General features: G+C 36.9%; 2 protein-coding genes and 1 non-coding gene across 4 annotated transcripts; 1 reads left to right on the forward strand and 2 right to left on the reverse strand.

Annotated features, from left to right (window-relative positions):
- The first annotated feature begins 1,173 nt into the window (after positions 1-1,173).
- Positions 1,174-14,846, forward strand: LOC103715203 (acetolactate synthase small subunit 1, chloroplastic). 2 transcript variants are annotated; one of them, XM_039133655.3, is made up of 12 exons: positions 1,174-1,476; positions 2,051-2,264; positions 3,949-4,032; positions 5,646-5,749; positions 5,821-5,911; positions 5,997-6,143; positions 8,662-8,748; positions 9,309-9,413; positions 9,486-9,608; positions 9,692-9,844; positions 12,579-12,644; positions 14,470-14,846. In XM_039133655.3, the coding sequence occupies exons 1-12, from the start codon at positions 1,226-1,228 to the stop codon at positions 14,551-14,553; spliced, it is 1,509 nt and encodes a 502-aa protein (XP_038989583.1). In that variant the 5' UTR covers positions 1,174-1,225; the 3' UTR covers positions 14,554-14,846. The 2 variants fall into 2 exon arrangements, with proteins under 2 accessions (XP_038989583.1, XP_008800993.1); XM_008802771.5 differs by having other exon boundaries at positions 5,646-5,714; positions 5,828-5,911.
- Positions 14,847-15,647: 801 nt separating this feature from the next.
- LOC103715217 (2-alkenal reductase (NADP(+)-dependent)-like) lies at positions 15,648-18,880 on the reverse strand. Its single transcript, XM_008802782.6, has 5 exons — positions 18,398-18,880; positions 17,694-17,871; positions 16,949-17,115; positions 16,320-16,402; positions 15,648-16,155 (listed from the first exon to the last, which is right to left on the reverse strand). The coding sequence occupies exons 1-5, from the start codon at positions 18,617-18,619 to the stop codon at positions 15,777-15,779; spliced, it is 1,029 nt and encodes a 342-aa protein (XP_008801004.3). The 5' UTR covers positions 18,620-18,880; the 3' UTR covers positions 15,648-15,776.
- A 2,686-nt stretch (positions 18,881-21,566) lies between these two features.
- TRNAK-UUU (transfer RNA lysine (anticodon UUU)) lies at positions 21,567-21,639 on the reverse strand. The gene has a single exon. It is a non-coding gene; the product is annotated as a tRNA-Lys (tRNA).
- Between the last annotated feature and the right edge of the window lie 3,944 nt (positions 21,640-25,583).

A 25,583-nucleotide genomic window follows, 5' to 3' on the forward strand; every position in this document is an offset into this window, starting at 1 on the left:
CGCTTTTCTTTTTTGGTTCGGTACGTCCCACCCCTCTCACAACCTAACGTAATTCTGGGTTTCTTAGAAATGGTACCTGCATCGGATGATTTGATTACAACAACAAAACCATTTCGCCTCCCAGCTTCACGACACCAATTACACAAGTCCTCTCTACTCTTGAAGATCTATACATTAAACAATTTATGTAAGTACACAGTTGTAAAAATAGCTCGCTAAACTAATACAAAATTGCACAATACATTATAATACCTCGTAAGTTGTAAATTCGCTTGTGTAATCCAGTACAAATTCTGATCCAATTATACTCGATTCGGTTGTAGCATAGCCCTACATATAAAATAATTTATCACCAAGAATTAATGAATCAGAGGATCTGTTCGGCACAAAATTCAGCACGGCACGCGATTTGGCACCAGAAGGCTTCTGTTCGGCTGCACAGTGCCGGACAGAAGGCTTATGTTCGGCTGAACAGTGCCGGACAGAACCCTTCTGTTCGGCTGCACAGTGCCGGACAGAAGCCTTCTGTTCGGCACTGTGCAGCCGAACAGAAGGCTTCTGTTCGGTTGAGGGTTGCCGAACAGAAGGCTTCTGTTCGGCACTGTTCAGCCGAACAGAAGCCTTTTGTTCGGCGATCCAGTGCCGAACGGAGCACGAACCGTGAAAAAAAAAAAATTCGAAACAAGGTGGAACACGTACCTTTACGGCCGATTATTCATCTCAAATCACTAGTTGCTTGTCCATGCTTCGAATGGGGCTTAAATCTCCTTCAAAGATCGCCTAAACGATGTAAATGGATCGAGGGGTTTAAGGGGGGTTTGAGGGGTGTTTTTTTTTTTCTTTTCAAAACGAAACGGAGGAGGAGGAAGGGGGGGTGTACTGAGAAAATTTCAAGGGCAATATGGTAATTACACTAAAGGTTAGTTTGGGTATTTTTTTTTTGGTTTTTGGGGGTGTCCTTAGCAATAGGGGGGGTGTATATAGAACCCCCCTTACCCCACGCATCTTTATAAAAATTAAAATCTCAATCCAGCCCCAGTCCAAACCCTACAGCTTCCCCCTAAAATGACTATTCTACCCATTCCCATCCCTCCCCTAACGTGTCCCGTCGTTCTATGAAAGTATAAGGGTAATAACGTCATTAGAACATCTTCATAAACCCTACCAAGCCCTCACTTCGCTGCCTCGCTTCAGCTCTCCTCCTCTCAGTGCTCTTCCTCCGGCCATGGCGACAGCTCCGGTCCGTCCCTCGCCGCTGACGGCGGCGACTTCCTTTCGTCGGTCCCAATCTTCTCGCGAGGTGGGCTTCAGCTTCGGGCTCTCGAGGACCGTCGATCTCTCCCGGGCGGCGCTCGCGTCGAGGCCGCCGCCGCGGGCTCTCGAAATCCGCGCCGGCGCCAGCGGCCTCGAGAGGCCCAACAACGAGGCCTCCTCCGTCTCCGTCCCCAACCCGCCGCCCCCAAGGCCCAGGCACTCGTAAGGCCTCGCCTTTGCTCCCCTTTCCCCCACAATGCCCCTATTTCTTTTCTTTAGATTTTAGTAATGGGGTTGTTGATGAATTAGATTAGGTCGTTTTATGAATGCTGTTTGCTTGGTCTTTAGTTATATTTTGTAATTCTGGCATTATCCATGTAAAGATGTCTCTTTTATATGGTAGTTCTTAAATGTTTCTCTGATAAAAATGCTTTCTTTGATCTTCGATTTCTGCTAGTCTGTTAAAAACTTTGTTTTATGGTATCAATATGTCAAGCATATTTCACAACATGGTGTTTTTGTCTCTCTTAATTTAAGTTCGGTCTTGATCTTAGTTTTTCTTGTGTTGTTACGCCCATATAGATATATAATTTTGGCATTGTCCATCTAAAAAGCTTTCTTGGCCCCTCTAAATGTACTTGGATATGCTGAAAATTTAGTTTTTCCTGCATTGAATTTACATACCAATGTGCATTTTTTGTCGTCCAATATTCAGTAGGTCTTTTGCTTTATTGTTCTAGTTCTTTGTTACATCATATGTTAATGTTCTCTAATATAGCATTTTTCGCAAGTGTAGGGTGAGGCGCCATACAATTTCAGTGTTTGTTGGAGATGAAAGTGGAATGATCAACAGAATTGCTGGAGTCTTTGCTAGAAGGGGATATAACATTGAGTCACTTGCAGTTGGCTTGAATAAGGACAAGGCGTTGTTCACCATTGTTGTTTCAGGGACTGACAGAGTACTGCGACAAGTTGTAGAGCAGCTACATAAACTTGTGAATGTTCTGAAGGCAAGTCTCCCTTTTGTAGTATATTGAACATCAACATGCACTATTCTTTTTTTGGATTTTGAGCATTGTTTAACCCTTATCCAAATACAAAAAAACGTAGGTTTACAACCTCTTAGTATTTGCTTCAGACCAGTTAATGGTAGATTTATGCAATTGGTCCATTGGAACATGGCTTTCAGATTAAGTTCCGCATTAGTAGATGTTGCCAGAGGAATTGGCGATGCCATATACAAAAAGGAAGACTCATGGAATGAAAAAAGGGGTGGTTTGTGATGATTTTGAAATCTCTTCTACCGGGTACACTATTATTCTTATGCTTGAAGATAATAAATTTGGTCATTGTGGTAGGATAAAAAAATAGATTTGGAGGAATAAAATAAAAGTAACTAATCGAAACTTCTAAGTCTTATTATAAGTAGAATTTATATCATCAAAGAAATCACCACTCTTTTTAGTTAAATGGTGATTAATTACTAGGTAATAAAATAATACCGAAGAATCTAATTTTTGATGGTCCAGCTTTTAATATAAAAAGGGTGTCCCAACAAGTCATGTCATATGATAAAGTAAGCAAAATGTGCCTGGTAGATATCGTTGATCCTCCCTCTCTTTGTTTCCATTTTCTTTTCCTTTTTTGGGCAAAATAATGCCCAGCGATGTTTATAAACTGTCAGTGAAGCATAGGCATGGCCAATCCAAAGCAATTCTTTCAATTTTGAACGATTTTTCCCCGAAGACTCGAGAGTCCAACTAAACAAGTGACCTTCCCTGGTTCTTCATTTCGGACCGAGAAATTTCAAGCAAATCAGATTGCTGGTTGCCCACATCCCAAAACACAAAATAGTCAAACCTTTCCAACTTGTTTCTTGAAAATAAACAAGGTCCTCTTTAAAGAATCACTGGAATACCCTTTTTTACTGATTTCTCTCTAAAATTTTAAACTCCAAATATTCGTATTATGGCTGTTATGAGAAATTAGTGAGGGTTATCTCTTTTCTTTATTTCAAGACAAGCTTTAGTGCTATAACTACCATGATTGATGAAGAAATGTAATTCCAACTCTTTGTACTCTACATCTTTACCTTCATTGCTAAAGTTAATGTTCTCTCACTGGAGTTCAAGCAAGAATTATAATCATAAACTTGATGTAGCCCCCATGTTAATTCTAGAACTGATTAATGAATATAAGTTCAATCAACAAGCCATGGTTACCAAAATATATGTCACTAGAACAACCAGAGATGTCTACATTATCCAAAGGCCTTGTCCTACTCAAAGAATACAATGGTGCTGTCAATTACCCATAAGGTAGCTGTTTGGGCTATGGCGGAGCATGATTTCTGTGAGAGAGCTGAGATGGAGAGATGGAGACAACAGCATGCTATAATTACTACCCTCACCGCTAATTCTGGAGGGAAACTTATTATTTTATATATATCAATAATCAATGGCTATGGGGTAGAAAGAAGCACTTTCAGAATCAGTGAGCCTTTACTAGCATCAATACTAAGAACCTTGTTACCATTGTTGTGGGTATCCATCAGCTTTCTTAGGTTTCTGGTTGTTTCTTTATAATAAAGTTGAACAGCACTGTATATTAATCACCTAACAATTCAGAAGGATCCTCTACAGCTCTACATATTCTTTTAGTTGATGCACTGTATGTCTCTAATATTATCACCAGGTCGAAGATCTATCAAAGGAACCACAAGTTGAACGAGAGCTGATGCTTATAAAACTCAATGTGGGTCCTGAAAGGCGCCAAGAGGTACATTCACACTCTATCCCTGTTATTTATGTTGTTTTGCATTTTAAACATTATATTAGTTTAAATTTTGTTGATGGTAAATGCAGATCTATATCATGACAACTTAATGTCACATGCTGAAATGTTTGCATCGGATGAAATGATGGAAACATCATTAAAAACCCATTTTTATCAGATATAACACTCCATCAAATAGGTGTTCTGGTTCTCAGGTCACTTGTTTATGGGATGGCAAAGATCATGAAAAGTGACATTTTCTTTTGGTCTAGGATAGGTTGTGGGCTGTGGTGGCTCAGCACTTTAAAGAAAGTCAAAGACTTTTAGTTTCGATACTTTATAGATGTCACATTTGGATAATTTGTGAAAAATCCTCATTGATGGATAGGTGGCGACCAGAAGCGATTGTGCACCTGTAGAAAACTGTGTTTCTGTTGATACATCAGAACAGGTAGGTCAAAATTTGGCAAACTGCATCAAATTTTCCATGCCTTGACCATGGAACTTAGTAGGAGGAGAGATTGACTTGTTCAACATGGCACAAAAATATAAAGTTTCAAATGGTGCACAGAGTCCTATAAATGTTAAAGCTGCTATTACTTATGATGTATATAATGCCAACTAGAAAGAAAGTAGGCAATGACATGGCTGATACTGCCTTTAGGTGCTCCCCTTGAAATTTCATAGTTGGAAGAGGTTTTCTTTGAGTGATTGATTCTTCTTAATCAAGATTGGCGGAACCGTGCAGAAACTGGGTGGTTCCATCCAATCCGAGCTGTATCAGTGGCTTACTGGTACGGTTCCGGCAACGGAAATGAGACTTATTGTCGGAGCTGGAGAAGGGGAAGGAAAGAGAGAGAGGGAGAGGGAGGGCCGGCGGAGGCCGCGACAGGCGAAGCTGCAACCGGTTCCTTTGTTTCGAACGAAACAGGGGTCCAGCCGTAGCTTAAAATATTTCAAAATTTTTAAGTGAAGTCGAAAATTGAAATTTTTAAGTGAAGTCGGCAAATTGCTTCCCGATTTCACTTAAAAATTCTGAATTTTTTTAATTTCACGATTTTTAAGTGAAGTCGGCAAGCGATTTGCCGAATTCACTTAAAAATCGCGAAATTTCTTAAGCTGTGGCTGGACCCCTGTTTCGAATTCCTGTTTCATTCGAAACAGGAGAACCGGCTGCGGCCTCCGCTGGCTCTCCGTGGCCTCCGCCGGCTCTTCGTGGACTCCCACCCTCTCTCCCCTTCTCTCTCTCTTTTCCTCTCTCCCATGGTACCATGCTCTCGCTCGTCGGTACGAGTCCGACACGTCCCTACTGGCTCGTGCCGCCGGAGAACCGGTACGATGCCCGGTACCGGTTCCTCCGACCTTATTCTTAATGTCTTTTAATCCTCTTTAATTTGTAAAATGGAAAGATCCTATTTAATTTGCAAAAAAATGGAATGTAAATGGAGTTTTTTTTTTAAAAATGTAACTTAAAGGCCTTGAGGGTGTTTTGCTATATGGTATCATTTTCTTTTTAGGTTCCTAGCATCAGTTTGACTTTGCCTAAGCATAAATTAGCTATTCTTTCTTTGAGGAGTTAAACTTTGTTGCTAATATTGCTTACTTCCAATCTGCAGGTCATGGGTCTGGTTGATATATTCAGAGCAAAAATCGTTGATATTTCAGAACATTCACTAACCATTGAGGTGACACCTGTTGAACCTTCTCTCATTGACAACCGGTATTGGTTCTTACTATTTTTGACTGTTATACACACAAACCTTAATATTGAAACATATTTTTTTGGCCAAGGATGCAGGTAACTGGAGATCCTGGGAAAGTGGTTGCAGTTCGGAGAAACCTGAATAAGTTTGGAATAAAAGAAATAGCAAGAACTGGCAAGGTAATTAGTTTTTAAGACTTAGCAGTGTCATACTTGTGCATACCCTTTCAATTTGTGGGTTCTGAATTTTGTTGTTGTCCATTAGATTGCTTTGAGGCGTGAGAAGATGGGGGAGAATGCCCCATTCTGGAGGTTTTCTGCAGCTTCGTACCCAGATCTGGAAGGGCCTGCAAGCACTCTTCTCAGGTCTACTAATAGAACATTTACTGGCGAATTGGGACAATCAACAGAAGTATGTACCTCTTATTACTGGAGGACTTTTTGGTCAAGAATAGCATGAATGACATTTTATCATTGAAAAGCTTGATTCTTATATCTTGAATTATAAAATGGATTCATGTCCATGTAATTACTGCATGGATTTTAAGAGAATTCGCACAAAGCTAGGTTCCAAACATTCTTATGCCAGGAAGAAAGATTCCGTCGAATGAGAGAATACAAGATCTGTATGGAGCAAAAAATCTATCCCTTGCATGCCATGCATCTTTATCTCTGTAATATCTTCGTTAGTCACTTGCTGCAACAGACTATTCCTTTTTACTTTATCTCCACAACCAGTCCCCAGATCAGCCCTATGCACATCCCTTAAATGTCTGATAGGTAACTTTCCTTCAAATTCAGACCTATGGCAGTTTCTCTAGTCATTTCCTTATGACAATAGACATCCTTTTGCATCTTGTCTCACTCCATTGGGGGTTTGTTCATAGCCTGCAAACTTCAAGAATTAACTGAGTTCAAGCAAATGATGTGATGTACCAAGAGTCTCTCCAGTTCCTTGATGAGTCTTTGTTTTAAAACACAGTATTGTTTTCATCACGATTTGTGCCTAAATGGAAAGTTTGCAAGTTATGGTGGTAAGGTGGATTTTTTTTCTGGTCCAGTGCCTTTTATCTTAAAAACAGAGTTTAAAAATTATTTACAAATTAAAGAATTCTGAAAGAACTACATAATGTGACATAGTAGAAGTTGGAGATAAATATCAGACTTTACAATCTTTATATAGTTTGTTGATTAATTTAACACTTTTAGATTGAGAAGTCTCAAAATGTAATCATCTAATTGTGTGGTGACAAAAATGTGCAAATTTATCTTACAATAACCTAGTAACAATTGACACACAAACATGAAGAACTAAGGAGAAATGTGTTATGAGATGTGAAAGATCAAGTAAGAGTCTTCTGCTGGGGGATAAGTAGTAGATGGCTTTTAAATGCTGAATGTATCTTTAAATCTGCCATTACAATAGCCTTTTTACTGCTTTCTGGAAATTAGATCTATACAAAATTTTCTATAAGTTGTTATTGTTGGAATCAAGGTTTGCCGAACTAGTACTGGAGGGGGTACCGGCCGGCGACCGGTTTGGCATGGTACGAGTCCGTACGGTGCCATTTTGGGGCACAACAACATAGAGAGAGCTGGAGAGCGAGGGGCAGAGGAAGAAGGAGAGTGAGGAAAAGATAGAGAGATAGAGGGAGGGGGGAGAGGAAGGGAGAGAGAGAGAAGGAGAGGGAGGGTGGAGAGAGAGAGAGAGGTCGAGAGAGAGGGAGGGCTTGAAAGCCCTCATTGGAACAGGGGATCCCTTCTTTCATTTTGATATAGGAACGAGATAGGGGATCCCTAATTATTTTTGCCGATTTTAAATTGAAATTGGCAAATGAAGTAAGCAAACTATTTGCCAATTTCAATACTAAATCAGCAAAAACAATTAGGGATTCCTTGTTCTAATGAAGGTTTCAAGTCCTCTCTCTCTCGGCCTCTCTCTCCCCCTCCCTCTCCATCTTTCTCCTTTCCTTCCTCTCTCTCTCTCCCTCCCTGCCTCTCCCCGCTCTCTTCTCTCTCCCCTCCGTCTCTCTCTTTGTTGGTGCTGTAAGGATTATGTTTTGAACTGATGGAATGAACTGTGCTGATAATTGATTAGTCCGGTTCGGTACGGCCCAAACTGAATTGGCACGGTCAGCAGACCTTGGTTCAAATGGCTCTTAGAATGCACCAAAGGGCTTACATAACACTACATTTGTGGCCTTGTTTACTTCATGAATTCATAGGTTTAACCACTTGCAACATAATAAGCGATCATTTCACATAGCAGTAAAAAAGAGAAGGAAATTTGATTTTTTTTTTATCTGTAACATGTGGTGTGATGATGCTTATGCCAAGTGACTGTCTCTTGTCTCTGACACATTATCAGGAGATACCTAATGTTGGAAATACTGCTGTGCTTTAACTTAAAAATTAGCAACTTAAGAAATCAGAACAACAATATCTTCTTCAAATGCTCTCCCCCCTTGTCATCTGACTGAGATTTTTAGTATAAGTGACCAGTATGGTATATTATCTTTCATTCATAGGCCGATCAGGTCCGTATCAGTTCCAAATCACTTGTTACTTCCAGATATAAGTGCTGAAGTTGTAGTATCTCAATTATTCATAGTTAACTGGAGCTAATAAATCACTGCTCACCACCTTTTTATTATCTTTATTCTCTTTTCTAACCATAATACACGTTCCAGTAAATGGTAATTTCAAAGTGCCTTCGTTAAGAATTTTCCTGAATAACACTTTTAGCAATTCTCTATTTTCGAAATTTTTGTTCATTATTAAAATAACATTACCCGGTAAAGTTTATGAATATTTGTCAGTTCATATCACTTCATTCATTCATTAAACATCAAGACATTTGTTTTTCTTTCTATGTCACTGTTCAATTTGAGTATCCTGTATGGACTTTTATTAGTTATATTTGCATGAAGGGAGATGTCTACCCGGTGGAGCCATATGAGAGCTCTGCAGTGAGTCAAGTTCTTGATGCACATTGGGGTGTTCTCGATGATGAAGATGTAAGTTTCCAGTGATTTTGTTTTGATAGATTTACTTTTCCAGTTGTCTATATTCTAAATAAACTAACTGATCTGGGATATCTATAATTATATTATTGAACATCAATTCTATGTTTTTTTCCTTTTTTTTTTTTCCACTTTTAGTTCAGGATAAGTTCTACAAGTTCTCTGGCATTCCTTCCTTTCTGAAATACAATTCATGTTTCTATTGATAAATGATGTTATTTTGATAGAGGCTTGGAGATTTGACAAACTAATTCTCACCTTAATGGTTCTTATGACGTCTCATAGTAATAAGTTGAATTATTGAGTGACATATTAAATTTGTCTTTTATATATAAGATTAACTATTTTCATGCGATGCAAGTTCATTCAAGTTTGCTGATAAATTGTTTGAGTTGTTTATCAGGATTCTAACCACCATGTCCTGAATCCTTAATATAAAATCTGAGAATGATTATTTAGATATTTGATCGCAGAATCTTGGGCTTTTTCTCTGAAATGCACTTCACAACATATTTGGACTATTGATCTAATGCTTGATTTTTTTGTTGCCCTAGTCAAGTGGTCTTTGTTCGCACACTCTATCCATACTCGTAAATGACTCTCCTGGGGTTCTCAACATTGTAACAGGCGTTTTTTCTCGTAGGGGCTACAATATTCAGGTTTCTATTTCTCTTTTCTTTCACTGTTTTAAGGGGACATATCGCGTGCTCAATTTCTTCTTTCCTGAACAGAGTCTTGCTGTCGGTCCAGAAGAAAAGGAAGGTATTTCTCGTATTACCACTGTTGTTCCTGGAACTGATGAATCGATTGGCAAATTAGTCCAACAGCTGTACAAGCTTGTTGATGTTCATGAGGTAAATCATGCATGATGCATGCTTGAGCAACTATAAGCTTATGTTAAATATTGATGTCTAAAAGCAAATCACATGGACCTCAGGTTCAGGATATAACCCATTTGCCTTTTGCTGAAAGAGAACTGATGCTTATAAAAGTTGCCGTAAATACTGCTGCCCGAAGGGACATCCTGGACATAGCTGACATCTTTCGAGCCAAAGCTGTCGATGTATCTGATCATACAATCACGCTTCAGGTAGTGCTTTTCCTCATAATAGTTTTATTTATTTATTTTTTTTCATGGTGGTTATGAATTTTCCAATTATTTTTCTCTGCATCAAACCAATAACATTTCTTTTAGAATCAGTTATTAAGTAGCATGAGAAATGGCTTATAGGCCAGCAAGTTCTTTTTCCCTCTTTTTCACTAAAATCAAAACAACAGTCAATTTAGATAACTATTGTTTTTTTTTTAAATGCAAGCTGATTATTGTATTTAATGCATTGGAAGCTGTCTAAACAAAGCCAAAACTGAAGGTTGTTCAGCACAATTCATAACTGTCAAATTAGTGTTACAATTCTAATTTAGCACTCCCTTCCAGCCCAGACATGCTTAGTAAATGTTTCTGGTGCTGAAGATTAATACTGTCTGAAAACTAAATACCTGAGTAATTATGATTACAAGCTGGATTTAATGTGTTGATGAAATTTGATGTGACAGTCACTGGTACTCAACTGCTTCTCCAATTGTTCCATTCTCAAAGTGTTATGTAGAACTTGTCTTGACAATTTTAAGAATCACTTTTTCATATTGAACTTTGTGAATAATTCATGATTTTCTGCAAATATATTATGAGTTATTTGAGCTTCGGAATTTGGTTGAATTATGTGCAATAATCTAGATGTTTACAATATAGTCTAATCTATTTTACCTTTTCTTGAATTTAGACCAATTTACTAACTTTTCCTTATCTGCAAAAAGAGAAATGGACCTGCTAATAAATTTGAAAGCTAAAGGGAACATGTATACATTTGGAATAACTAAAGATAACCTTATTTTGAATTCTGGAACTTCTTTATAATCTGCTGTATGTATGCATACCCCACAAGAATGTATATGTCAGCAGCTATCTGGTGTAGCACCTTTAAAGCTACGTTTCCACACGTTTGAAACATTGTTCTTTGTTGCGCAGCAATTTAAAGGCACCAAAGAGTCTTTTCTCCAAGTAGGTTTTCATGCTCCACTTGACAAACTGAAACCGTCTTTGATGACTTGATGTCTGGCGTGCAGCATTTAACCCTCTCAGAAATAAATTGTGACTTGTTACTTTGCAGCTTCTAACCAACCAGCTAGTCTCGTGTTCCTACCGGGGCATGTTTAGATTGTATGGTATAGGATCGTATCCTGCGGGACTTCCTGATCCCACCAGCTGTTTAGCCCCTTACAGCCTCACCTCCACCTGAATCTCATGCATGAGCCCCCTGTCTCCCCCCCTTCTCTGTCTCTCTCTCATACACACCCACCTACCCGCCCACGCACCCACGCTTGCTTTCACTTCTCTCCTTAGCATGCAAAGCCCCAGCTTTGTCCCTTTTTCCCCCTCTGTCCCTCTTTTCTCCTCACTTGGGTAATCCTTCTGGGGATTTGGAAAACCTTTTGCTTCCAAACTATAGTAGCAGAATATCTTCCAATTACGGTGGTGTATCTGCTTCAGAATTTCTTCGAAACTCATCTCTATACCTGCATCCTAAGTGTTTCCTATTAATTTTTCTTTTTCATGAGAGCCACGTCCCTGTATCCACACTTCTGCGCCTGCATCAGCCTTTGATAACCAAGTACGAGTTCGAAGATATCTTTGTTTGGTGGTATTGCGAGCGACATCCTGGGAACTTCAAATCTAAAGGAAAATATTTCCAACTGCTCATACACAGTGTGAAAAGATCAAACTCACTATTAGTAGTTGTCTTTTCAGTTTATATTTTTATTCTTTCTCGTAATCGAAGAAATAGTATAATCGAGGTTTCTAAAGTAAGGGGTGATTGCAGGGCTAGTGGCGGATTCCCAGCAGTCTTATATAGGTCAGACATGCATACAGGAATTCCTTTTTTTTAATTTTTAATTCAGGATTTTTGTATGGCTATCCTCTCCTCAAGTAATCTTGAGAATAATTTATTAAGCAGCCAAGGAATCTCTTGCAGTTAGACTTCTTGACAAGTAGAACTGCTGGATTTCATTGAAGGGCAAAATTCTAAGACAGGATCGAAATGTCACACCTAAAATCATCTTCAAACAGACCATACATTTTTTTTTCAATTTTTGGGCGCTACAATTTATTTGTGATTGGAACTTTTAAGAGAAATAAATTTTGCTGAGGAAAAATGAAAGAACAGAAAAAGTTATCTATTTTTTGCTATCCTACATCAGGTCATCAAGTTCATGTTTTCCCAAGATGCTACTGATAAGTACTAAAAAAAACATTCAAGTAATTTTTCTCTGGGCATTGCATCTTGGTTGATAATGGTTGCTATATAATTCAGTACATAAATTTGAACTTCATGCCATTTGAATTGTGTAAACTATTTCAGACTGCTAGACCTGTGGCAAGTGCAAACTTGTAAAAGCATGAAGCATAGCTCATGGGCCAAACATTTTCAGTATTTCAAACCTAAGCTTTCCATCAACTGAGTTTACATCTGCACTGGCCAAATCCGTAGAATTCTACTACAAGCTGGCAGAACATGAGAATCATGTGGCCCAGTCTATTTGCAGCTCTTATTGAAGAAGCATGTTAACCAGTAGTATGGAATTGTTTGTCTCATTCAGCTGCTATAATATGCTTATTACATTATGGAATTTGAGTGGATCTCCTGAAAGAGTTGGTGCCTTTTTGCCTTGCCAGCTTGTTTAGTTTATGGAGGTCTTGCTCTGCTTGTACTTCATTTTAAAATTCTCAAAATGTCTGACATTTGAGCTTCTATTATTGAATCTAGCTTACTGGAGATTTGGACAAGATGGTTGCATTGCAAAGGTTATTGGAACCCTATGGCATTTGTGAGGTTTGTTTCTGGACTTAAACCTTTTACATATTATGCTTCTGTGATTAAAAAATTCAACTTGGAATTAGGCTGCCTTGATTTGATTGACCAGTTTGCAGCTCAACAAAGCTCTTTTCTTCACTAATTTCTTTTCTGTTTTATTTCATAAACCGAGGACAAAGACTTGGTTGTACAAAGTCCGCATCATACCAAGACTGATGGTCCAAATACATGAATACTTCTTTGATGAACTTCTTTTTAAGTGCTCGATTGCTTTCATGTAGAAATTGATTTTTATATAACATTGTTTCATATCATAAACCAAAAAGGAAATAAATGGCAAGCATACATATTAGTCAATCAAGTGTTTTGCACTGTGCCATAATTAATGGTCTACTGTCTTTCCTGAAGTGAACCTATTCAATTTTCTAAATTCTTGAAGTTACCGTTTTATTAAGCCTATTTTCAGTGACTCATCTTGAGGAACTTGCATAGACTGGTGGATGTCATTGTTGCTCAATGTCCATGCCTACTTTCTGTTATATCTCGATTTCATGCAACTCGATTATAATGAAATATCTAACTTGTCTTTCCACAGAGAAATTCTTCTTTGACATCCAAGAATTGGTTCTATGGGTGATCTGTTGGAGCCTTCTTATCACCACCCTCCAAGATAGATAGGAATATATAGGTCATGGTAATATATCTCAAGTTAAGAGCGAAAGGGTGGTTTCAATTTCCAAGTTCTTCTGGCTCTTAAAAATTTTTCATCATCTTCCCGTGTGACCATCCTGTGTATGATTTTGCATTTCACAGTTGGTTAATGTCTTAATTCAGGAATACAGGTATATCAGTACTAGTTCAATGTTAAAACTGTCTAGTTCAATTTATCTGAGTACCCTGCTTCGTACTCATTGATGTCCGCCGCACAAATGTCCAACGAACCATGTGCAAGATTATGTTGTGAACTGTGAGGTCCTCCAGCTCTTGTAGTGCTTGGTCATTTGCTTAATTGTTATGGACTAGTTCAGGCCTTCATGCCCTTTGGGACACCCATTGTTGGACTCCCTCTCCACTTGAAGAACTCAGCAGAAGTCAGGCTTACTTTGTCTTCATCCTGTGGAACACTTTAATATAATGCCTTTTGCACAATTCATCCTTGTGAGGTGCCATTCTGTGGCCTAAAATGCCCCTTGTTGCTATATATCCACCTATAACCCCTAGCAGATTGGAGCCAAACCTCGTATGGTAACAGATGAGACGACCTTCCCATTACCGGTAGGCAAAGTCAGCAATAATTTTACAGTCAAAAAATAATCTGTACTATACTAGGTGCTGCAGTCAATCTTTAGATTATTCTTGAATTCACTGTGTGTAAGAATTATATCGGAGTTGTCTAGTCACCTGAATTTTGTTTAAATCTTAACTCCTTGCAAACTCATGTTGCCTTGAAACTTAGTTTCTTCTTGTCTGTTCCACAAACTACCAAGGTCTATTTGGCTCCTGTTGTTTTCATGCTTAACCTTATCTTATGAAAACCTATTAGTTCTGCATCCATGAACCATGTGTATTATACACTATACTGCATTCTAGGGCCAGTTGCTGGCATAATATTATGTGTATTACATTTTACTATTCTGGCTTTTACGGGATGTAATGCATTTGAAATAGTATGTGAGGCCTTTGGCCAATAAGAACATACTGATTGGTTTGCTTTTTCCTCCTCTTTGGGTAAAGATTATCTTGTGCTTGGGAAATTGCAATTTCATCATATAATTAGTGCTATTACTCCATAGAGAAGCAGTTTTAATTAAAACCTTTTTCTTTTTGCTGACATCGATTGCAGGTGGCACGAACTGGCCGGGTTGCGCTGGTTCGTGAGTCAGGGGTGGATTCTAAACATCTACGTGGTTATTCTCTCCCAGTGTAATTGGAACTGCACTGCCTCCATGAAGCCAACTTATGTTTCAAAGATGCATCATGACTTGTTGGCTTCTTTTCAAGTTCATGGTCAGGGATTTTTTTTTTTTTTTTGGTTATTAGTGGCTAGAGTTCATGAACTATACCAATGTACTTGATCAGTGTTTGCTTCATAAACAAATCGCGTAGCTAACTTAGTTGTGATCAGCTCATGGAAAGAATCTATTGCATATTTTGCTTGTTGCAGGCTGATGTATATGACATCGTTTTTATATTGTTATGATTATGTTTGTTATCACTAAATGAGAATGTACCCTCTTGATAATCATCTTTTCCACAGCTTGAGTTTTTGTCATCTTTTGGTACTCAAATCATGACTCTCTGCTTGTTTTTTTCTTTCTTTGTTCATGTTCAACGATGACGCAGATTTAAGCTTTTACTATATACAGTGGCGTGCGAGAAAACAACAAAACCATGGTTTCACTACTTGATGCATGAGTAGAGCAAGCTTTTCAACTTACACTACTGATACTTTTCACCATGTGTTCTTATTAATCGTTGACAGTAGCTGACATGGTCAGATCAGTTTGTCCCCACTCATATTTTTCTGATCATGTAATTACTGCTGACTTTGACTGATTGTAATGATCTGAGGAGGTTTAGTCTTGCACCTCCCAGGTTTCAATGCATCGCATATTTTTCTTTTGCGAGGTGCCAGTGAAGAGGATTATATCGAAAGAAGTAACAAGCCATTATCCTCTGTCGCAAGCAGCCTGCATGCTTTGATTGATTAATTGCTGGACTGATTGATCTTTGATACACCTGAATTTTCTTTTGGGCTAAACAATTCCCCCTGATCTTTGATAGGCCAACCAGCGCCTAAAGTTCAGCATTCAATATGTTTGATTTGAGGATCGCATGCAAGTTTTAGCATCCACTCATACAAATAATACACCAATTGCTATTTCATAGTTGAAGTAGAATCCCAGCTGATTCCTACTTACTCATGGGCGATTGCAACCAACTCTTTTTCGACATTGCTAACCATCGAAGAGCCCTATCTGAGCTGCAGAGGCACTACTTACACATATGTGATAGACAATCTAGCAACAATGCAAAGTGTGCAATGCACATCAATACAAGAAAGATGAATTGAGAATCACTCACAAGTTTTGTTATTATTCGACTGTAACCATTTGAAAACTGTAATGGAATCCTAGTTAATCCATGCATTTATTCATCAGCAACTACAACTAACTGTTTCCCAACATTGCGACCAGCAAAGAGCCCCACCAGAGCTGCAGGAGCACTGTCAAGCCCTTGAGCTTTATCTTCCATATAAGCAATCTTCCTGTCCTTTATGTGTGGTATGATCGTCTCGACGAACTGAGAATGGCGATGGAAGTGGTCGATCACATTGAATCCTTTCATTTCGATGCGCTTTGTGACAAGGAAGATCAAGTTGTGCACACCCTCAGATCTCTCAAGATTGTACTGAGAGACCATCCCACACACTGCGATGCGGCTGTGTTCCCTCATGTTAAGCAGGACCGCATCGAGCATCGAACCACCAACATTCTCATAATAGATGTCTATACCTTCAGGGAAGAACCTGAAACATCACAAATTTCTGAGGTCTGGAGTGGGTATTATATTAACCTATGCATTGATTAGAATTGAAACATTTATGGTTGGCACACCTTAGAACTAGGAGAAAGTTAGTGCAAGAAGATAGTAAACTTGGATGCTTTTTAATGAGAAAGGTAGTTTGCTGACCTCTCTAAAGCTGCATTCAAGTCTGGCTCCTTTTTATAATTAAAAGCCTCATCAAAACCAAACTTGTTCTTCAGTATATTGACCTGAGTCCATGATGCCAAAAGTTAAAAAAACAGCATATGTGAGCTACTTGCCTTCAAATTTATTAACAATATGACAGGGCAGGCACATTTTCTGAAATGCTGAATCCTCATTTGATTCATTTCTCTAAAATACCATGTCTTTGTACATCCAACAATTTCCATACCACAGGAAAAAAGCAACAAACATCGAGAGAGAGAGAGAGAGAGAGAGAGAGAGAGAGGGATTATAAATGATAAGCGCAGCACAAGATCCTATGTGCTAATTTGTAAAGTCTGAAACTATAAGCATGCAACTTTGTCCAGCTGAAAGAATATCTTACATCATAAAAAGAAACAATTTCAAAACAAAGCAATTTGGAAGTGCTTATAATTTATTCTAGATATCATATAGCTGGACCACAATCTATTTGTTTTTTTTTCCTTGTGAGTGAACGAGGAGGAAGCAAGACACTTCATCAAAGGGGCCTTACTTCCTTTGGACACCACTAGGTTCTCCTCTTGTTCTCTCTCATTTTAGCCAGTTGATTGTCTAAATAAAGCACTCACCTTTTCGTCAGAGCCAGCACTTCCAACCACGTAGCAACCCATAAGTTTGGCGAATTGCCCGACGAGCTGGCCGACAGCACCAGATGCTGCTGATACAAATACGTATTCCCCTTTCTTGGGCGAACAGATCTCATGAAATCCCACGAAAGCTGTCAAACCTGGCATTCCTGCAGACCGGCATAGATAAATTGAATGAGATGGCCCACGAAGTGACCAGAAAAAAAGAAGAAGATTAAAGTGAATCAAAGGTCCAGTTGGAACAAACAATGATATATGATTGTTGGAACATGAAAATTGGCAAGTTTGTGTGGGCATCATAAATTCTGGTAGTAAAACAAAGCTTGAAAACAAGTAGGATATTTCATGGGGTAATTTAAAGAGAAAAAACAAACAAAAAAAAATACAAAACAAAAGAATGACACTGTTGCCAAATTGGCCTAAGGTTTTAGCATTGTATAATTTATTGAGGTTAGCTGACCAAAATTCATTCTCTCTGGTTCTTAATTTAGCAGTCTCATTATTTCTCTGTGCATGAGCTTTCCTCTGGATAATTAATCCAAAGGCCCCCCTACCACAATCTAAGTAAACACAATCCTTCTAAACATGTGGTATCTTAATGAGGGTTCCAGATCATGAAGGATGGTAGACTAGCTCTGCAAACCAATAGTATCAAGTGATTCTAAATTTTACCACCATTCAATGGAAATATGCAACTCAAAAACTATTACAGTTTATAAATGCTCACCTAGAATACCAGTATAGTAAGAAAGAGGCACATCAGTGTGCTTGATCTTGAAAAGCGTTTCAGGAGCTCTTATGAGGCTGTACTCCTCCCACCCGGTCACACCCCACACATACTCCCCTGTCTTGAAGTCTGGATGCCCAGAATCCAAAACTTTGCCCACACCAAAACCACTTATGACCTGCATAATAGCAAGAAAATCATGATTTATAAAAAAATTAATGAGATATTAAATGTGCAGCTTTTCCTTCTTCACAGGGGGGAATCTGCAAAATAAATATTCTACTCTCTCTTTTTTCTTAAAATTCCCAAAGATCTGCCATAATTTTTTATGCTTCAGAAAATGACTCTGTTTTAATTTTATTGGATTGTCCATGATGAAAGGATGATGATGATGATGATATATATATATATATAGATATAAAACTCGGGCATATACTTCTGCTCCTTTACTATAGCAGAAGTTCACACCAATAAAGAGAAAAAGGGTGAACTAATTCTGCCAGAGCTTACAGATAACCCCAGAAGAATCAAAGAACCACATTCCTTGGTGGTTGCTCCCTTGCAAACAAAAAAAATTGAAGCGCTAAACCCAATTTCTAATGCTTGCTTGCCTGAGTTGACATCATACAACACATTAACTGCTCATCATTAGAAAAGAAGCAAGGTCTCCTACTTAGAAAGAAAAAAGAAAGAAAACTAGTTACCGAGCCAGGGAGAAAGTTGTGCATGGCACCACGTCGATCATTTTTGGTCATCTGTGCTCGCATATGAGGATCGCAGGAGAGGTAGAGGTTCCTGAGGAGCACCGCCGTCGATCCCTCGGGGACCTTTAATTGGACGGTATCTGTTGTTACCACCTCCATGTCACTCTCTTCCACCACCCCTGTCACATAATCTTTGAACACCACCTTCTTGTTTGCCCTCATTTCTGCTCTCTCTCCGAATTCTCATGCTATATGTTTCCAAGGCAACCAAGGCTACTTATAGGCTAAATATTTTGATGGTATAGGTTTCTCTGCCATTAATGAATTTTGAAGTAGCATTCAAAGAAAGCTGGTCAAACACATCATAAGCTGTTTTCTTCCTTTTTTTGTTCCAAGAGTGAAAATGAAGGAGCATTCTCTTCTTCTTCTCGTATTTAAAATGCGAACAGGTGTAGCCCAAGTGGCCAGAATGGTCGACGAACGAGGGACATCGTAGATCATAGAAAGTAACAGATAAAAAAAAAAAAAATGTTATAACGGCTACTAAATTTTAAAAGAGTAATGGAAGAGCGTCAGCTTTGATGGAAGCCAAAGGGCCAAAATGGTCAACGGATGTGGGACATTATAGATTTCATAATACGATAGAAAAAAAGACAGTTATTATAACGACTACTAAATTCTAACGGAGTCGTAGAAGTGCATCAGCTCTGACATAAGCCAAAAGGCCAAGATGGCCGGCGCGCGTGGTACGTCAAAAATTTTAGAATAACGAAAGAAACCCATCACATCAACTACTAAATTCTACGGTCTGGCTTGGTGAAGTATAATAATGCCCGTCCATTGCTTGTTTTTTTGTGTTTTTTTGGGTCAGGTCTAAACTTCACCCTGTTTGGAGAACTTTTGAGGGGCTAAAAAATACTTCTTGCACTTCAAAAGCACTTTTGGGTGAAAAAAATATTTGGTAAAAATTTTAAAAAATTATTTTAACTTTTTCAAAAAAATTAAAAACAGCTTTTTGGAAAAAAAAACTCCATTTTGGAGCTTTCCGAAAAAGTTGTTTTGAGCTTTGTCGAAAAACTATTTTTTTTACTAAAATATCCATAATAAAATATAACTATTACATACTTTATCTTTTTATAAACCTAAAAATCTGTTGAAGCCCTAACAAAGAACCTTAGCCGTGAATCAGACTCCCTTCCGAGCAAGAAAATATATTCTTATTTTCTATTATTGTATTATACTATAAATATAATATTATATTACATTATATCATAATACATTAATATATTATGTTATATTATAGAAAATTAATGTACGCTAATAATTATAATATTTTGTACCTTTATTATTGTATTATACTATAAATATAATATTACATTATATCATAATACATTGATATGTTATGTTAAATAATTTAATATTATATTAAATTATTATGCTATAATATGCAATGTTACATAACTATATTATAATAATATTATATTATATTACAGTAACATTATACTATATCCTATATTTATGTATTAATATATGTTATATTGTATAATACATTGCTGTGTAATTTTGTTATACAAAAGTACTTTCTCAGTTTGTTTACTAAATATATGTTAAAGTGCCACAGTATTTTAGAAAGTTAGTTACCAAACAGCAAGCAGATTTTTATAAAAATTCTACTTTAAAAAACTCTACTGCCAACAGCTCTCCCAAACAAAAGCCTTCGTCTGGGAGGAGTATTTCTTGTGCGCCTTCGATTATTCAATTTCGAGTTAGCGCTCCGGGGGCTACTCCTACTGCTACTATTTGGATATTTCTAATTTTCAAAATACTAGTTAGCAATCCTAAAATACTTTAATATCCTATTTTATTTTTTTTTGCTGAAAAAGGAGAAAAAATACAGGAAAAAAGAGTAAGAATCTACAGAAGAAAGAAATATGGAAGACAGAGAACTTCTCGCAGCATCTCTGAAATCAGATACCGGGTGAAGAAACCAGCTTCATTGAAGCCTCCCATCCGGATCCGTTTTCTGATAAGGTAGAACAAGTTGCAAACACCCTCAGGTTTCTCAAGGTTGTACTGAGAAAAATCATTCCATGGATCCTCATGTCAAAATAGATGTGAATGCCTTCAGGAAAGCACCTGAGAAGGAAATGTTCCTTCAGATTTAACCCAATTTAGCTGGAAAATGCTAAAGTTATGACTTGGAGTTGTTATTTTCCATCTCAGAAAGCAAGGCTACTTTGATTAACTTGGGATGGAGAAGACAAGTTGTGATTGGAAACTGAAGGCATATCTTCAATGTAAGGTAGAAAATGAAGTGCAGAGTAGCAAATTTACAGCAACCAGCCTACTAAGAACATTTTAGTATCCACAATTATGCAAAAAAAAAAAAAAAGTGGTCAAAACAACATACTTGTTTTCAATAAAATCCTAGAGCAAAGTAAAATTATGCTAGACAAGAGCATGTATCATCTACAAATTTGGTATAATTAAAAGGTAAAACAGATTTATCCATTATTAAAATGAAAAATTGAGCAACGCTATCTTAGAGCTTCCTAACTTGCATAGTTGCACTACTAATATTCTGTAGCAAAAGATCTACGTGGTAATTTGTTTCAATCTGTTATAGGTCGAATTAGATTATCTATGTCATAAAATGATCAAATTTAGACCTAAATTTTTGACCCATTTAGTAAAACCAGATGGATGGATTCTTGACTGCGGGATGGAGTGGAGTTATCCGGAATAAGTCCAACTCTTCTCTGGTTTATTTCGCCTTTATTCCGATATATATCCCAGGGCAACGGAGATGGGAGGGTACTATACACGTTTTTTTTTTTTCCACACAACGCGCTGCTTTTGTAATTTTTCTCAATGGATGGAAGTCAAGAGCGTGCACCTATTAGAAAGGAAGTGTGCATATCAAGAGTAAGCTTTGATCCGCCACGTTATATCATTTGATTATTTTTTTTTAGAATAAGCATAACGATTATTATTCATTATTTACATTTTTGTTCTAATATTTTGAATTTAAACTTTCAGCCAATAGTTTTATGACAAGTAACATTTTTGTTTTTTTCATGTTATTATTTGTTACTGAAAAATTCAAACTAAGAAGCACTTTTTTTGGACGATAATTGCCATTAAAATGACCACTAAACTAAAAAACAAACGCCGTCTGTGGGAATCGAACCCACGACCACATGGTTAAAAGCCATGCGCTCTACCGGCTGAGCTAAGACGGCTCATGTGAATGGGGTTAAGACTACTATAAACAAATAAAACGATCGGCTAAACTGAAAAAAACCCTCTAATCTTTCATCCTTCCCTTCTTTTTTTTTTTTTAATAAATAAAAAAGAAACATTTTTTCCTTTTTATCTTTCGGTTTTGGCTGGGGGAAGGGGGCGCTATTCTCTAGTAAGGTTAAACCATAATTTGAAAGGGGTTGGTTAAGCTAAATTAGTGCACTCTCATCTTCTCATGCCTATAATTTTTCTTATTTGATTTAGGATAATAAACATGGAGGGCTCGTTTGGTTCGCGGGAAGTATTTTCCCTCATAGGAATATGATTCCTGGGAATCAGATTCCTAGGAAGAGGATACCTAGGAAAGTACTTTTGGCATGTTTGGTTAACCATGGGAAAGTGACAAATTTCCAAAGTGCTTATGTTTGGTTGACCATCCACTTTCCTAAGAAAGTTATGTATAATTCCTATTATGCCCTTAATAAAAATTAGTTCTTTAATGCCTCTTTAATGCTTCTTTAATGTTGAAGGGTCTTTTGGGGAAAAAATAAAAAAGGAGTGATTCCCACCTCATGGGAAAGTAACTTTCCCATGTTTCTCATGGGAAAGACTTTTCCATGAAATGTGGGAATCATATTCCCATGGGAATACAACTTTCCCATCTCTCTCCTTTGAAAACTCCAACCAAACAAGAGGCATTTCATTACTTTCCCGTTGACCACACTTTCCCCCCTCCTTTTTTTGCGAACCAAACGAGCCCAGAGTTCGATCATTGCACTCTCATCTTCTCATGCATATTAGGTTCTTTCCTTTTTCTTTTTGAGAAAGGGAATGATGCATATAATTATGATACCTGAAAGGGTGGGAAGATCTCATGGCACAATGGTTGATAGATAGCAATCTTTCGGTAAAGAAAATCCCAACAATTACATAAATTCATGCTAGAAATGGCACAAATTTGTGACATCCCATTGAATAAGAGCTTAAGAATAGCGTTATCTACTTCTTTTTTTTTTTTTTCCGGTAGGAAGAGTTGATATGTTGAACCAGTTAGGTATATGATGCAGTCGTACAAGCGTACAATTATTATCAAAGTAAAAAAAGCCAAAGCTCGCGGTCTCAATACCGGATTGTGTACCGATGCCACAGTAGTACAATATCAGTACAGAATGCAATTTTTTTGACATAGCATCGGTATGCCATTTGTATCGAATACCAATACAGTACGATACGCTCTGTACCGTCTGATTTGAGCCGGTACAGTATACTTTGAAAAAAAAAGTTAACACTCACACAATTTCAAACATCAAATGAATACCCAATGGTAAGAATGTAGGATGTATATTAATTCGACGTGCCCATGTTGCTTCAGGAAATACTCCAGGAAGCATACTCATCCCTTAAATTCATTCTTTAGCGATCTACCGTTATTAAGAGAATTTTCTTTTCTACTTTTTAGTCCTAGTATTTCCACTGCAAATTTTGCAAGATATCATAGTGGAATTTTCTTGTGTTGGTGATATGCCGAATAAATATTAAGAAGGATAGATATATGGGATGATCCATGCTGTTCATGGTTACTCTTGACATCATATGCAAGTCACGGTTGTGCCATGAATCAATTTTATTGAAAAAAGGTGACAGAAATTAATCATCGAATGGTACAAGTCATGTTATTTTAGACGTATCATACATTCAAAAAGCATTGGCTTTGAATGAATGGATATGAATGAATCCATGACTTTTTCAGTGAACTTAATAAATATATTTTATTTCTTTATATTTATCATCCTTGATATTAATTATAGGGTGAATATAAATTGATAATTTTGTAATCTCACTTAGTTTTTATTGATCCAGAGGTTGGCAACTACTACGAACAATTGTGTTTCATGATCTTTCAATCTAATAAAATATATGTTTTTTATTTTGACAAATGCACAGCTAATTGCAAAATGCACTGTTTTTTGATTTTTTTGATTATATTCGTACACGTTATGTATGATACTTCCCTCTTTAGAGAAAAAAGAATAGTGTAGAAATGCCAGATTGACTATACTTAACAGAGCTTCATTAAGATAGTGCAAAAGTTTGAATTTAATAAATAACTCTGAGAAAATATCGAGCCATGTTAAGCATTCATATAATAAATTTTAAGCTAATTTTTGATACAAATTTTATAAATCATGATATGATCAATTTTATCATTACTATTTTTTTTAACTATGTCAAATATTCTACTTAAAATATAAACATTTTATTTATATGAAAGAATATCAAATGCGCGCAAAATTGATAAAAGATGAATATTTTTATGAAGACATTCTTTCCAAGTTCACACACAAATACCTAATCCTGCATATAAATATTTATTGAATTAAATCAAACTTATTCCTATTCACTGCATTTTTACATTCAACTGGTTTCATAAATTTTTTTCAAAAGAATTAAATTTTTCATCAATCAAAGATACATAAGATAAATTTATCTACAAGTTTTTATGTTATATCTGATGGTAGGTTCGATCTGTTTTTAAACAAATAATTACATATAGTAAATGCAAAAAAGTAGATGTGAAAGAGAATTAACATCCCCTACAAGCACTAAAGCATACAGCTGATGCCTTCAATTCTTCATTTCCTGGGGGCTTGGAGCACCAAAGGGCAAGATCAATGCCACAAAATTCTACAAAGTATTAGTGGAGACTTTTTCAAGGAACAATAAATTAAATGTAACAACAAACTATAGCAAGACATGAGAATATACCAATTTTGCCAAACCACCATTTCATTAATTTGCAGTTACATTGTCAGTATTAGATATTCCTGAATGGGTAAAATATTAAGTGTTTGCAAATGTTTGGCTTAACCAACTAAAACCTGCGAGGCTGAGATACTAAAACTTGTCTCATGTACTTAAAGGCATGGCATATATCATAATATTGTAACCTGAAGAGATTTTTTTTTTTTTTTTGAGTGAAGTGACCTGAACAGCATTAAGATTATATTTCAAACTGTAGTCACAGATTAGTGTTTGGGGGAACTTGGCTAGAGGTAGAGGTGTGCAATTTGGAAAAAACCTTGCAGATTGATCAAAAGTTTAGAGAAAGTTCAGAAAGCCAAAAAATAGGAATACAACAACAAAATTAAAAGAATAATCTTTCTAAAAATATTAGTATACTTATTTGCCTTTAAAATAAGTAGAGGAGGCAAGAATAACAAATGATAGCAAAAACATCATGACAAGCAACAACATATGGTATCATTACTTTGGAACAGAAAGGTTTCTTCAATTACTTGTGAGTAACATAGAGTAAATCATATATTGGTATATAATTCAAGAATAATTGAATAATTATCTTTTGGTCCTTTTATGGAGAATAATCCAGAGAAACATTAGGCCGAAAGAAAACCTAAAATAATTTAAGAAATTTTCAATTGGTTGGAGATTATTGTCACCGTGTTTCAAACTCCTACCGCCAGAACTCAGACATTCAGATGTCAAGCAGCAACTATTGTACAGAAGACCCTAGGTTTCCAACACATATATAGAAGAAAACTGAAGATGGTCATAGAAGAAAACTTTTTTTTTTGAGGAAGGTTATAAGAAAACGGAAGATGGTCTCAGGTAGTGGTACTTTGAAAAAATAATAAGTTCAATAACCTATTTATATTTAGGAAATGAAACTTATGGAGTTATGTTTCCACATCATAGAAAAGCCTGCTAGAACAGAGTTTCTGTAATAACCCAGCATTCTTGCTGAAGAGCACAATGATAAACACTACTGAGGCCATTATACCATATTCTCTCTACAGACATAAATATAGATCATTTTTCTGATATAATTATGTGTTCTTCTTTTTGAATGTCTAGGTTCAGTAGCTGTTATAATCCATTTTCTTCTGCCTCTAGATAGATTAAAGTTTGTGCAACAAAATAAGAA

The sequence above is a fragment of the Phoenix dactylifera genome, chromosome 4, assembly GCF_051530095.1.
Source record: "Phoenix dactylifera cultivar Ajwa chromosome 4, Ajwa_hap1_PhDact_Kaust_v1.1, whole genome shotgun sequence".
In the NCBI taxonomy this organism is placed as follows: Eukaryota; Viridiplantae; Streptophyta; class Magnoliopsida; order Arecales; family Arecaceae; genus Phoenix; species Phoenix dactylifera.